Source organism: Heterodontus francisci, chromosome 4, assembly GCF_036365525.1.
Source record: "Heterodontus francisci isolate sHetFra1 chromosome 4, sHetFra1.hap1, whole genome shotgun sequence".
Taxonomy (NCBI): domain Eukaryota; kingdom Metazoa; phylum Chordata; class Chondrichthyes; order Heterodontiformes; family Heterodontidae; genus Heterodontus; species Heterodontus francisci.
This window is the reverse complement of record NC_090374.1, coordinates 107,977,512-107,992,804: the sequence shown is the minus strand read 5'-3', so window position 1 is coordinate 107,992,804 and position 15,293 is coordinate 107,977,512. Positions and strand designations below refer to the sequence as shown.

General features: G+C 44.6%; 1 protein-coding gene across 1 annotated transcript in view; it reads left to right on the top strand.

Moving 5' to 3' along the window:
- Nucleotides 1-15,293, top strand: part of LOC137369180 (transient receptor potential cation channel subfamily M member 6-like) — a 201,362-nt gene that overhangs the window by 144,356 nt on the left and 41,713 nt on the right. Inside the window, 3 exon segments of the mRNA XM_068029967.1 lie at nt 292-1,472; nt 12,884-12,996; nt 14,010-14,142. Of these exon segments, the coding sequence (XP_067886068.1) occupies nt 292-1,472; nt 12,884-12,996; nt 14,010-14,142 (1,427 nt within the window).

Below are 15,293 nucleotides of genomic sequence, written 5' to 3'. Positions count from 1 at the left end.
AAACAACATTCAAGTTAGTTTATTCTACTGAATTGGTACTCCAATCAGGCTGTATCTGTTTTCCCTCTCTGATTGGGGTGTAACTGGAAAACTCCTGCCATTGGACTAATCATCACAATAGAGAGGATTGGCAGATTCAGATCCAAACAACAAAAACATGCATCTATATAGTGCCTTTAATGTAGTAAAACATCCCAAGATCCCTCAAGCTGGAGGTACCTTGTTGATTGTTTCAGAAAATATGGTAAACTAAAGAAAACAAAATGGCTAAAATGTGTCTTATTTTTCTAGAGTTGAAGAAATGGCTATGCAGCTGAAAGAAGTAAATGAGAAAGTGCATTATGTCAAGGAATCTTTGCATTCTTTGGACAGCCAACTTGGACATCTGCAGGACCTCTCAGCCCTGACTGTGGACACTCTGAAAGTGATCTCTGCTGTGGATAGTTTAAAAGTGGAAGATGCATTCCTCGGGAACAACACAGAAAACAGTGACCTTCGAAAGCTGCCACATAGCTGGAGCAATGTGATCCACCTGAATCCCTTGGACAATTTTTCTGCTGAAATTCAAGCGAAGCAAAATTATTATAGCACTCCACCTTCACTACTTAGGAACTTAACAAACAGCCAAAAGCCATCAATATGTTATCACAATGCAAGCATTGTAGCTAAATCACCTAAATCGGAAAAGCAGGATGAGAACAAACAGGTGTTATATGCTGACCGAATACTTTCTAAGCAAAAAGAGTTGGAAGGTGGTACTGTCATGTTATCTGAGCCCACATCACTTCATAAATATGGACAATTATTCCTAGTCCCCTCACCTCTTGGAAGCCCTAAGTGTACAGAACTCCACTTTAATATGTCACTCCCAAGCACCCCAACATTGACCAATTTAAACTCGATTGTTCAGAAACAAGAGAAGACCACATGCAGCACACCAGTACAACTCAGCTCTCAACAAATGTTTGCTGACCAGAATGAGGCTGAAGACCATCGTGGGAAACAATGGGATGTTATTCATATGTCACCTGTGAGGACTGATAGGAGGGTAGATAAACATTCACTGAGCCTGCTAGCCTCTCCCATTGTTATTGATGCTTCCCTATTATCAGGCAGGCACAGTGAAGAGATTGAGGGTGGTTATGTCAACTGGGCATTTAATGAAGATGATGAGCCAGGCATCTTCAGTGCAAGTTTGAAGAATCAAAACAGAAAGTGTGTACATTCTTTATTCAATATTGACTGTAATTGTAGGGATGATGGATCATGTCACACTCAGATCAAAAAGTCTCATTCCTTCTCATATAATTCAGACAGATCTGGACATACCAGATGCAGCTTGGAGTCTTTCTCCAAGCACAAACATAACAGCATTTCCTACTGGATAAATCCACTGAGAAGGGACAGCTGGTCTTCTCGAAGAAACAGCTTCAGGTTCAGGACTCAGAAGGAAGAAAATCTGTGGCACAGAAGTAAAATAAAAGTTTTTTAAGATTATATTTTGTCTATTCCTAATGGACAAATGTCTATAACCTCAAGAAACCAAAGTTAAACTTAAAGATTGGTTTCTTCATAATTTGAGTCCTTTATATGTAAATACATAAAGAAAATAATGCTTTAGCAGAATATTTTAATGGGAGGTCGAGGTATGTGCCCTTGAGATGAGAAATAGTCCATTTGATCTGCAATAGTCTAATAAAGACTAGATTTGACTAAACCAAGGAACATGAATAAGAAATGCTACAATTTGAACTTACAGTTTACATAGTTTAAGGGGTATAGTAGCACAATGGTTAGGATATTGGACTTGTAATCCAAAAGACTGGACTAATAATCTTTGAGCATGAATTTATGGGATTTCATGAATTTGAATTCAGTTTTAAAAAAGTTCTGGAAATAAAAAGCCAGTCAGTAAAAGTGACAAAGTTATTAGATTGTTGCAAAAACTCAAATAGTTTACTAAATTCCTTTAGGGAAGGAAACCTGCTGTCCTTATGGGGTCTGGCCTATAAAGAATTTTAGTGTCAATGTGGTTGACTCTTACCACCCTCTCGAGTGGCCTAGCAAACCATTCGATTGTTAGGGTTGGGAAATAAAGGTCAGCCTTGCCAGTAATGCCCACAATCTGTGAATGAATGTAAAAACAAGCTAGAAATTCGGCCTCGTATCACCCGGTTTTTTGGTGCTACAAGTATGATTTGTGTCCAAAATGGCGTCCCCACTTTGCATGCAAATTCTGGTACAAGCCGCACTGAACAAGAGGCGTTTTTTTACCCACATCTGAAGCAGGCATTAGGCCATTAACATATGCAGAAAAGGGGCCTAATGCCTGCTTGTGCTCCCTCTTGCAACTTTGGTTTACACAGGAGGCAGCCAGCATCAGTGCTGAATGCCTCTGGGAAATCAACGCTAAACAGCACGGAATTAAAAAAGATAAACGCTTACCATAATCACTGCCGCTCCTGGTCCTGAGATCTCTGACCTAACTCCTGAATCTGACTTCCAGGCCCCACCCCCAACCCTGACCCCAGAACTCACCCCGGTACTGTCCTCCTAGCCCCACCCATCCACCACCCTCACAACACTCCTGACACTCCAACAATACTCCAGACACCAGTGATCCTCTTCCCCAACCCCCAAATGCCCTCCCATCACACTCCGAGGCCCAAATATTCCTCCTCCAGACCTCTGCGATCTTACCGAATCACTTACCCAAAAATTGGCTGGCGAACCTGTGCCGGCTCTGACCACTGTGCCATCTATATGATAATAATGCCTGTGAGCCAAAATCCTGGGATCCTCAGACCTCCCTATTTGAGTTTTGGCTGTTATCTCTCTTTGAGTATGGTGCCCAAAAATGAATGCTATCAAATCTCTAGGCCTTTTTTTTGCTACCCAGTACATGACTTTAGTATTTCTGATTTGTGTAAAAGAAGCTGACATTTTGGGCTGCTGAATCTGAACAGGTAGTTAAAAGTTATCATCTTACTAGTTACCTTTGTACTAAGCATCCATCACCATATAGCCAATAATGAGGTGGATGCCGCTAATACCACAGATGTGCATCAGCCATGGGTGATCTGGATTAGGCTAATTGTACATCTTTCACATAGTGTGCCATCCTATAGCTGGAATGCATATATGTCGCAGAGGACCTGCTATGCACTGGGGTCATTAAAAGCCCCAAAGTAGTGCAAACAAAGTAGTAGTTGTGGTGATCTGCCCAAAGGCAAGTCTTCTGCTCATTTCTCCATGCTTCATAGTACTGCGCTTTCCTCTTCAGTTGCTTGTAAGAACCTTCCATTTTTTAACTTCCATGAGAAATGAGCAATATGACTAGGGAAAAAGTGCACGAGGTTGTGTCCTGTTGCCTTTCTCTTATGCTTTAAAGGAAACACAAGTCCTCCTCCCAAGGGATCCTCCGCCTGTAAGCAGTCGCTGCCCCTCGAGGTTCTAGCTCTTCCACGATCACGACCGCAAATTTGCCAGTTCCGCCATTGGCCATGGCTTGCAACCCTGAGCATGGGACCCTTACCTGGGCCTGGGGCGACTCGCAAAAGTGTAGGGACACCACCCCCTGAGGTTTCAAATGATCCTACTACCCTGGCCAAAAAAAAGATAAACCCCATAATCTGTGGGAGGTACTCTAACAATGCCTCAGATGTCAGATTGGTAGTTGCTACGAGTTTCTTTAAATTGACCCAGCAATTTATCTGTTTATGTGCTACTGTTTTTGGTTTCAGCACTGAAACCATTCATAGCTTGTTAATGCTGCACACCACCAATCTCTAGATTTTGTAATGCGACTCTAATTACTCTGAGATTAAATAGCACCCAGAGGTGTATCAGTGCACCTGCAGCTTCTGGAGTATTAAACAGGACATGCAAAGTAATTACGATTACATCTAAGGCACACAAGATGGAGTGATCCTTATACTGCCTGATGCACAGGTAGGCTAAAGCAATCAGACCTGAACATGTCTGAAGAAGGCTGCTTTCAGGGACCAAGGCTCATGAGGGAAGTCATGATAAAACTCCGCAGTCTTCTACAGCCAGATCTTGAAACCACTCTGAAAACAAGGATTGGCTCTGTCAGTGGCTGTTGAAGTCACTGCTGTCTTCATTTTATTCTCGCCACTGATTCTGTCCAAGCATCGTCAAGAAATATTTGTTAAATTTGACAGCCAGCTGTGTTGTGTAGGTGACAGATATATCAGGCTGAATTTTCCCCATGGAAGCAGGAAACAGGAGTTGGGACGGTTTTCGGGTCCCGAGCCCGCCCCTGGTGGGAAACTGATTAAAGTTGCAATTCTCACAGGGATGAGCCCTTAATTTATATGGAGATGGGTTCCCTGTCCAACTGGAGCCTGTGGGAGTGGGAAAGCAGGCGGGTCAGATGTAGTGTGGGACTGATTTAGACTCCCCACGGCAGCCATTACTGCTTGTCGTAAGGGAAAAATCTGCTGATTGTGCCAAATCCTTCCACAACACCAGAGGGAAGTGAGATGTCACAGGAAAGCCAGAGGCCTGGCACCCGGGGCAGGACTGCCTCTCACTTCATCGATGCCGGTCTGAATGTAATGTTGGAGGCTGTGGGGGGAAGGAGGGAGGTCCTCTTCCTGGAAGGTGATAGGAGGAGGCCACCAGCTGAAACGAAAGAGGTCTGGATTCAGAATGCTGCCGCCGTCAGCGGCAGAAGCAAGACTGGAAGAACCTGGATTCTGTGCCGTAAAAGTTTCAATGACCTGATACGTTCTGGCAAGGTGAGTGCAACCCCAACCCTCAGGACAGGTCTTAGACCTTCCAGCAGACACACCAGCTGAGGAGCCTGAGTGTGCATGCTACTCCTGAACATGGGACGGATGTATGCCGAAGGCACTTTTTGACCCCTCAAAATGGTTCGCAGCCACAGTGCTGTTGAGGACCTGTCACCACGGAGACACTCAACTTCTAATGGATAGGGGAAGATGACGTTGGCCACAAATGACAGCAGTGCCTTATCTCACTCTCTTTTGTCTTTGCAGGAGCAACAGGGCCCAGACAGGGGGAGGGGTGCTGTTCTTCTACTGCATCATCCCAGTGGAGTAGACAGTGATGGAGATAGCCAGGATAGTGGAAGAGGAGGCAGTCGGGCCTAGTGAGTCAGGAGCTCATGGCGGACCTGGTGATTACAGAGGGCAAAGTGATCGTTAAGGGGGTGCAGTGCACTCCACCCCGTCTGATAGCGTGTCACACACTGAGTAACATTAGGTAGCCTCAGCACTGCAGCGGCTTCAACTCTCCTAGGCTAGCTCTCATCATCTCTTCTTGTGTCCCCCACAGGTGCAGATGTCCAACCCATGGCACCCTCTCCCCCTCCCTCCATGCACCCAGAGGAGCAAGAAGGAGATGAAGAGGCACCGTCACACCTTCTGAGCACACCATCCACCAGCACAGATACGCTCACCTCAATGGATCCTCGCATATGTGTAGATAGAGTGGCACAGGGTGCTGATGACGACACTCTTCTTCTCTTAGGAAGTCACTCGGGAACGAGGATGTCTTTCTTCCACTCCAGGGTTGTGGGTCTTTAGGTGACTGAATAGTCCAATGTTGTCGAGTCATGACACTAGTGGGCAGGAGGAGGTGCCAGAGGCAGTGGGAGCTGTGGTCAGCTCTCCTCAGAGGAGGGAGGACAGACATAGCTCTGCTCAGCTAGGCACAGGTGCAGGGCCTCAGGTGGCACTGGAAAGGAGGCCGTACCTTGAACAGTAGCAGGGGATGTGCTCCCACATGTCAGAATTCCCTGAAGCAGTGCAAGGTCCTGGCCAGAGATTGGACTAATCCATCCAGCTCATGTGCGCCACAATGGCTCAGGGCTATGAGCGCATGAGCTCCCCTATAGAGAGAGTGGCCAACCTCTTGGAAAGCCATATGCAGCAGCAGCTGGAGTGCATGCAAGAACTGCATGCTGACATCCGCAGGATGCATGAGGAGCTGGGTCGCATGGATGAGTCAGTGGTGCTGGTGGTGCAGAGATCTTTGGAGGGGATGCCAGCTGCGCTCCAGCTGGGGTCCTCCTCCAGGCAGCCACAGTGCCTGTCAAGGGCTGAGGATGTCACAGAGAAGGATGAGAGTGCCATTATCCTTGACCTCCTTGGTCCCTCTGACTGAGGGGCTGCAAGCTGAGATGAGTGAGCAGACTGCTTCCGCCTCCTCTGAGGCCAGAAGGGGAACACAATGTAGGGGTGGCTGAGCATGGAGGCCACTGTGTTGCACGGCGAACTAAGTGGGTCACTGGGGTGTGTTCTTATAGTGCCTGTCTACTGTTTTACGAACATACGTTTGTAAAATATACGAACATATGAACATGCGAACATATGAATTAAGAGCAGGAGTAGGCCACTCGGCCCTCGAGCCTGCTCCACCATTCAATAAGATCATGGCTGATTTGATTGTAACCTCAACTCCACATTCCCACCTACCTCTAATTACCTTTCACCCCCTTGCTTATCAAGAATCTATTTCCCTCTGCCTTAAAAATACTCAAAGGCTCTGCTTCCACCGCCTTTTGAGGAAGAGAATTCCAAAGACTCATGACCCTCTGAGAGAAAAAAAGTCTTCTCATCTCTGTCTTAAATGGACGATCCCTTATTTTTAAACAGTGACCTCTAGTTCTATATTCTCCCACAAGAGGAAACATCCTTTCCACATCCACTGTTTCAAGACCCCTCAGAATCTTATATGTTTCAATCAAATTGCCTCTTACTCTTTTAAGCTCGAGCGGATACAAGCCTAGCCTGTCCAATCTTTCCTCATAAGACAACCCGCCCATTCCAGATATTAGTCTAGTAAACCTTCTCTGAACTGTTTCCAGTGCATTACATAACTCTTTAAATATGGAGACCAATACTGTACACAGTACTCCAGATATGGTCTCACCAATGCCCTGTATATCTGAAACAGAACCACCCTACTTTTGTATTCAATTTCCCTCACGATAAACAATAACATTCTATTCGCTTTCCTAATTACTTGCTATACCTGCATACTAACCTTTTGCGATTCACCTCAGAGCTCTGCATAGAACGATAGAAAAGTTAAGGCACAGAAGGAGGCCATTCAGCCCAACATGTCTGCGCCAACTGAAAAAACTAGCCGCCCAATCTAATCCCACCTTCCAGCTCTTGGTCCGTAGCATTACAGGTTACAGCACTTCAGGTGCAAGTCCAGGTACCTTTTTTAATCTCTCACCATTTAGATAATATGCTTCTTTTTTATTCTTCCTGCCAAAATGGACAATTTCACATTTTTCCACATTATACTCCATTTGCCAGATCTTTGCCCACTCACTTAACCTATCTATATCCCTTTGTAGCTTCCTTCTGTCCTCTTCACAGCTTACCTTCCTTCCTATCTTTGTGTCATAAGCAAATTTAGCAAACATATCTTCAGTCCCTTCATCCAAGTCATTTATACAAATTGTAAAAAGTTGAAGCCCCAGCACAGATCTTTGTGGCACACCACTCGTTACATCTTGCCAACCAGAAAATGATCCATTTATGCCTACTCTCTGTTTCCTGTTAGCAAGCCAATCTTCTATCCATGCCAAAGTGTTACCCCCTACACCATGAGCTTTCGTTTTCTGCAATAACCTTTGATGTGGCACCTTTTCAAATGCTTTCCTTTCTTTGCACTGTATAAATGATGACACTTTAAGTCCACACATCTGGGACTCCTTTTATTGCTGTCATGAAAGGAAACGTGGTATGAGGTGGTGAAAGAGGTAACAGGATCCTTCACAGTGAGGGCAAAACTCTGGGCAGATGTGATTCCTTCATTGGCGCTAAGTGATTAGATGTTTGAGGCTGCTTCTTCCATGGATGTGTTAGCACAGGTATCTCAGCCTCCCTTCCATGCTATGCCCCCTCAACCTGGGTTAGAGGGGCTCAGTTCAAATGTTCATGAATCAGAACATCTCTGACATTCATGGCATCCTCATGAGCTCATCGTGCCCTAAGTCGTGCACGGCCACATCTTTGTGACCTCTCTGACCTCTCTGTTCAGCGTCATCTCCCTCCACCTCCACTTCCTCACCTCTCTCACCTCCTGTTCCTGCTCTTCCCCAATGAACTGTCTCCTTCCAGGGCCTCACCATCCTCAAAGTTGTTACGACAAGGTGAGAAAGGTGTCTAGAGATCCCTTTTAGCCTTCATCTGATCTTATTGTAACAGGATTTAATTTTAAACACACTGTGTTTTGAGCACCCCCTTGGTGAATCCTTGTTCACCACTTTCCAATTATAAGGCAAAGAAATGAGCATAAACAGGCTCTTACATTTAAAGAAGAAAAGTGAAATTTATTAAACCTTAAACTTAAACTCTAATTCAGTTAACGCCTACAGATACACACTGCGCCCCACGCTAGCATGCATATGCGATACGTACATGCAAATGGAGACAGAAAAGAGCAGAGGAAAAAATAAAGTAAAAAAGTTTGAGGCAATCTCTGAAGAGGGGTTTTCGTTTACTGTGCTTCGAGCTCACTGTAGTCCTTTTGTAAGTAGTCTTGCTTTTCGTTGGGGCGCAGCATTCTTCTTAAACATTGTTCACTGCAGGAGACTTTTCTCTTTTGGGGTTCATGTGTCTTCAATGGGTCTTCAGTTCCGTGAGAAAGAGATGGGAACATACAAGAGAAAGATGTTCTCAGTCCAGGAGCAAAGAGCTTTCTCAGTTTCAAACACTCTGTGGCAAGTTCAAATTCAAACAGCCAGTTAGTCATGTGACTAAACTGGCCTGACCAGGTCTTCTGTGTATTGGAGAAGCAAGGACTGGGACCCTTGTTCCAATACTGTCTGCTAGCATGCAAATATCTTTCCAGTCAGGGGCTTGGCAATTCCTTGTGATAGGCCCTCTTTTCTTCCCAGCCACAATTTTAAGTTTTAATGTTCATGCGGTGAAATAATGTGTGCCTCAATCTTGGCAGGTGGGGGTCTGTATGACAAGGTCCACATATCTCTGGAGGGCCATGCTATGGAGAATGCAGCAGACCACCACAGTGACTGAGACCTTTGCAGGAGGATATTGGAGGGCACCAAACGCCCAGTCCAAGCACTTGAATCACAGCTTGAGAAGCCCGATGGCTTTTTCAATGGTTGTTCTAGTGAGCAGATGGCATTGATTGTATCTCCTCTGTGCTTCTGTCTAGGGGCCATGCAGACGGGTCAATAGCCATCTCTTCAAGGGATATTCCTTGTTCCCTAGGATCCATCCATGGACTTTTGGAGTTGGAGTGAAGACCTGAGGCAGCCTGGACTGCTGGAGGATGAAGGATTCATGGCAGCTGCCAGGAAAGTGGTGCACACATGGAGGAAGCTCTTGTTGATCTTTAACGGAATGTAAGACGTTCCCGTTGATTAGTCTGATTGGGCAGTCACTGGGTTCCTTGATGGTCACATGGGTGCAATTGATGATACCCTGCACCTGGGGGAATCCAGCGATGGTGATGAAGCCCACTGCCCTCTGTATCTGCGAGGCTACGACTGCTGTGAAATGAATGTACTGTCCAGCTCTGACCTGCGAGATGCAATGGTGTGCTGCTGACTTTGCGATGCCAGTAAGGTTTACAGCTGATCCTTGGAACCAGAAGCGAAGAAGTTCAAGGCCACAATGACATTGATGGCTACTGGCAGGGCATGGCGACCAGTACTGCGAGGGGCGGAGTCTTCAGTGACGAGGTCACAGATGTCTCTGTTAATTTGCCTGGAGAGTCGTGGTCTCCTGCGGCACTGAGCCTCAGTCATCTCCAATTAGCTCTGTCTTCGACGGTAGATCCTGTGTTGAGGGTTTGTCCTCTGTTGACTTCCTGCTATTCTTTCTTCACCTGTGCCCTCCTGCTGCTCAAAGCTCTGCCCTTCCTGTGGTGCGTGATGCCCTTCATCACCATTGGTCCAACATTTGAGAGTTGGGCTCCAGTTGCCAGCTGCTAGCTTCCTTTTCGACAGGTAGCCGTCCTATTGTGATTGGCAGCCTTTCCCCACTGCTCTTCTGCCCCGTGATGTCGGGGATGGTGATGATCCCATTCAATGCCAGAATGCTGAGTGCCCACTCTCTCCGCCAGCTGCGCAGTGCTGAGGACATCTCCTTTTCAAAGGCCAAGACCTCTCTATCCTGCTGACCCTGTTATGAGCCAGGATAATTCCTTGGGTCAGCCAGGACTGACTCCCCACTCTGTACCCAACTCCCTTCAGCTGGTTAGCAACAGAGAGGGCGTGTAACCCAGGCGCCGCACCCCCCATGAAAATTTCAACCCCTTTAACAAGCACATAATGAGTTCTTTAATAACTTTAATTGACCTTAATTGGGAGGGGGACAGGTTCACTGTCCTGCCCTCCTACTACCCTGGTGAACATTGCTGGCGCCAGGACCGACATCTCCAAACTGACACGCCGGCTGGCGCTGCTATCTTTGGGCCCCGCCCACTTCCATTCCCACCCCCAGCAGTGCCCGAATATTTAGTCCATTGTATTTTCAGACATTAGATTTCTTTAAGTTCCACATAAAAGGCAGTCAATAACATAAAAGAACCTTCTCATACAAGTAGGTAGAAAAAGAACCTTTGTTGGAATGAGAAAGATGAGAGAAGATGTATATTACCCAAGTCCCCAGCCAACTAGCCACTATATGTAAGTCTATCAACACGTTGCAGTGTGTTTGGTGTTTATAGCTTGGTAGATATAAGGATACAATGTAAGCGCATTAGTATGGCACCAATACAATGTAGGCAGATGTGAGTTCATCTACTTTGGACCTAAAAAGGATAGAACAGGGTACTTTCTAAATGTTGAAAAGTTCGAAACAGTGGCAGTCCAAAAAGACTTGGTGGTCCATGTACATCGATCACTAAAGTGTCAATACAGAAAATAATCAAAAAGGCTAATGGAATGCTGGCCTTTGTATCTAGAGGACTAGAATACAAGGAGGTAGAAGTTATGTGACAACTATACAAAGCCCTGATTAGACCACACCCGGAATGGTATGAGCAGTACTGGGCACCATGCCTTAGATGGAGTGCAGTGTTGATTTACCAAAATAATACCTGGACTCCGAGGATTAAACTAAGAGGTGAGATTACACAAACTAGTGTATTCCCTGGAATTTAGAAGGTTGAGGGGTGATAGAACAGTTTTCAAGGTATTAAAGGAAACAGTTCGGGTAGATAGTGGGAAAATATTTCTGCTGGTTGGGGAGTCTAAGACTTGGGAACATAGAATCATAGAATGGTTACAGCACAGAAGGAGGATGTTCAGCCTGTCGTGTCTGTGCCAGCTCTCTACAAGAGCAACTCACCTCGTCCAACTTCCCTGCCTTTTCCCCGTAGCCCTACATTTATTTTTCTCTTCGGATAATTATCCAGTTCTCTTTTGAAGGCCTCGCTTGCATGTGCCTCCACCACCCTCAGGCAGCGCATTACAGACCCTAATCATGCGCTACATAAAAAAGTTTTTCCTCATGCTGCTGTTGCTTCTTTTACCAATGACCTTAAATTGGTATCTTCTAGTTTAAAAATTAGAACCAGATCTTTCAGGGGTGAAATTAGGAAACACTTCTACACACACAGGGTGGTAGAAGTTTGGAACACTCTTCCACAAACAGTAATTGATACTAAATCAATTGTAAATTTTAAATCTGAGGTTGATTGATATTTGTTAACCAAAGGTATTAAGGGGTATGTGGCAAATGCAGGTATTTGGATTTAGGCTCGAGGTGCTAAATGGCCTACTTCTGTTTCTTTGCTCTTATGTTCCTATGTTCATAGTGCACTGAATTGGTCCCATTGTAAAACTAACAAATGAATTTCAATACTTGAATCAACAGAAAACTGTCTACACCATGGGCTGAATTCTATAATCGGTGGAGGGCGAAAACAATGGCGGCCCGCCCGTGCGGGCTGCACACCAAAGAGCTGCTGCAATTCCAAGCATGATGGCTTATTTAAATAGCCGGGGTGGGCCACTGCCCCCCCAATCACATGGTTGGGGTGGACTGTCCGTCCCCGGCAAAGGTGACAGCTGCCTGTGCGCAGGCGCTGACGCATTTTTAAATGGCTGTCCGCCCTACCAGAAAATGTAACTATTTAAAGACAGATTAAATGAAATTAAATAAATACATCTCTTTTGCCCCTCTCCCACTCCCCAATACAATTAAATTAATTATTTGCCTTCCCCCCCAAACACTTACCTTTACCATCTGACCTTTCCCCCCAACAACTGCACAAACTTTAAACTATAACCCTTCCCACTATCCCCTACATCCATGACTCTAATTTGACCCCATTCCCCCCCTCTCCCCGCACTGAGAAACCTACCTCTTGCCCCCTGCCCACCAGTGTTGCACCTTGTTTCCCCTGATGGGGAACCGAAGGTATGGCAGTGCCAGCCACTAGGTTGATGATCATGGCAGAATATTAGGAGGTGACGGGAGAGTATTTAATTCAGGTATTGTAATTTATTGAAATATTTAAATTGCGGCCCTGTCACCGAGTGGCGGAGGGGCAGCCACGAGGCCTTGCTGCTGCCAACACTATCAGGCCGGGCCCTGCCAACGTCAATGTCCGTGGCGGGCCTCAACTGGGGCCATCTTCACGCCCCCCCCCTCCCCCACTGCCATGGATCCCAACATCAAGGGCTCTATAGAATCCAGCCCCATGTGTGGCATCCACATTGTCCTCAAGAAAATTGGAGCCTTAAACATGATTTCATCTGGCCCTATTTTTTGTTGTTCAGATCTTTCTTTTATGCCCTACTTTGAATCTGATATTTTGTGACAAAGTTTAGTCATCTCACATGTTCTTGTTTTTTTTTTCCTGAATTGTCTTTAATGTAGGTGCTCTTTCCCCTCTTTAGCCTTTAAAAAACCTTCACAGCTTTACGACTCAATGCGGTTAAAATCAAAGTCACGAAATAGTAGGAGAACATCCTTCAGAGGACAAAAGAAACTTCCAAAGCTGCAAGTACCGGTAGGTGGGAGAGATAAAAATGTAAACTTAGTGAGAACTAAAAAGATACTGCAGAATATTTTAAACAGGACTGTTTATCTTTTTACACTCTTTACGGGAGTGTTTACTAGTGTGTTATGTACAGGTGTTATGTATAGGAGCCTTTCACCACTGTAGTGCGCTTTCCCTGTCTTTTCTATTGGCCTCGCCCAACATGCACTGCTATCCCTTACTGAAAGATTGGTATGGTAATCTGCTTCCAAGTCCTGCCGATACTGTAATCAGCAGTAAGGAGGTGTGTGAGAATGGTCTGTTCCATTCATTTTTGCCCACTCCAAAGGAAAACATGTGACCTCTGGTAAGTGCCTCCTTATGGTAGCATTAGTATTAGTAGTCTCACTCAGAGAGGTCACAGTGCTAAATTTCTTCCCACTGCTAAATTTGCAGTCATTGCACCTTGGCAACGACATTGAATTTCTACCCCAAAGTGTTTTAGCTTGTGTCATTTCACTACGAGCAAATGAGTAAAGATTTGCCACTTTTGCATGAAAATGATGCCTCTTTAAGTCTTTGATTAATTTCTTAAAAACTATTAAGGCAGACATACTTTATTTTCTTCCAATTTTTTAAACACCAGCACAAAAGATTTCTCCATCGGCATTTAGCAATAGAGTAGATAATCTCATCTGGGTCAGATAATTTCATCATCATCTTAATAAAAATCAGACTCTGGACAAAAATCTGAGCTAATCACAACCTGATTGGGTCGATTGAGTTTGTCTTCTATTTCTTGGAAAACATTGGGATTCTTAGTTCTGCCAGATATCTGAAGGTAGACTGACAGGATTCTTGTAAGATTTGCCAGATTTTCACTCACACCACTGACTGAGAGCTACTTCAGTGCTCCAGTTGGATGGACTGTGTAAAGCTTACATTGTGTTGAACTGAATATGTAGTTGGGGGTTGAAGACTTTCCCCCTTAAATAAACTTTCTGTCCTTCACTTAATCAAGTGCTTAATCTGGTTTGTTGCAGGTAATCACAGTAGATGGGTGCTCTCAGATGAATTCAGACTCAGCTCAACAAAGCGATGCTGAAAGTGAGAAGAATGTGGATGAGAAGGAATGTAACAAAAACTGGTTAACTGTCTCCGCATTCAGCCAGATCAGTATGTTATTTTACAGATCACTTCCATATTAAAGTGTAAGATTAAGAAAATATGAAACCCTATGTAATCACATTAATTCTGGGTAATAAGCTTTGAAGCATGGTATTTTTCCAAGATTTGTCTTATAATGAACATGATAAGGACCTGTTAACTGGAACATTGCTTATCAGGGTGTGTTTGCATTTCAATTGAGGAGAGTAGCTACAGTTAAAGTTTCAGCTATTTTTGCATTGCTTGTCTCCTGTTTGGTTAGCACATTAGCTGTCCTGATTAGAAGAAAGCTCAGCAAGCATCTATCAGCAAAGACTAAAAAGAAAAGACTGAGAAGTAAGCTGATAGACGTCTTTAAAATTGTGGAATGCCTCCATAGGGTAGATGTAGAGAAGATATTTCAACTTTTGGTGCAAAACCAAGGGTTATAAATTCTTAATAAATTAATAATACAAAATCCAATAAAGAGTTCAGAAGAAACTTCTTTACTCAGAGAGTGGTGAGAATGTGGAACTTGCTATCACATGGATTAGTTGAGGAGAATAACATAGATGCAATTAAGAGGAAGCAAGATAAGTACATGAGATAGAAAGGAGTGGAAATATATGTTGATAGGGTGAGGTGAAGTGAGGTGGGAGGAGGTTTGTGTGGAGCATAAACACTGGCCTGTTTCTGTGCTGTGAAATTCTATGTAGTGCTCTATATCTGAATCCATTTGTGGGCAAAGGAACCAAGCAATTACACTTAGAAAACAGAGGTCCATAACATCAACCATCTAGAATCGCATGGTATGGCTTCATTCCAAGCATCAGAGGATTCCATTGACGGTTACTGAACTGATATAGTCAGGTTAACCGAGGAAAACACACTGGTTGCCATCAACTAGAGCAATGTCCATGTTCTTTCCTGACTTCAATTCCAATCTTCAGTGCCCAGTTTACCGGAACTTTGTCTTTGGGACAAGCAATGTGATTAAATTGTGCCCGGAAGTGATGATTAACGATGACTTCAGTCTTCTCAAGTCCGGTTCTTGTTGTTACATCTGTATTGTAGACAAAGTTGAGCGATTTAATTCCCCAGAGTTACCTCTGAGAACACATATAAAATGCTTCCAATATCTTGATGGCTTGCTTAAGCAGGTTCATGTTTTAGATCCAAAC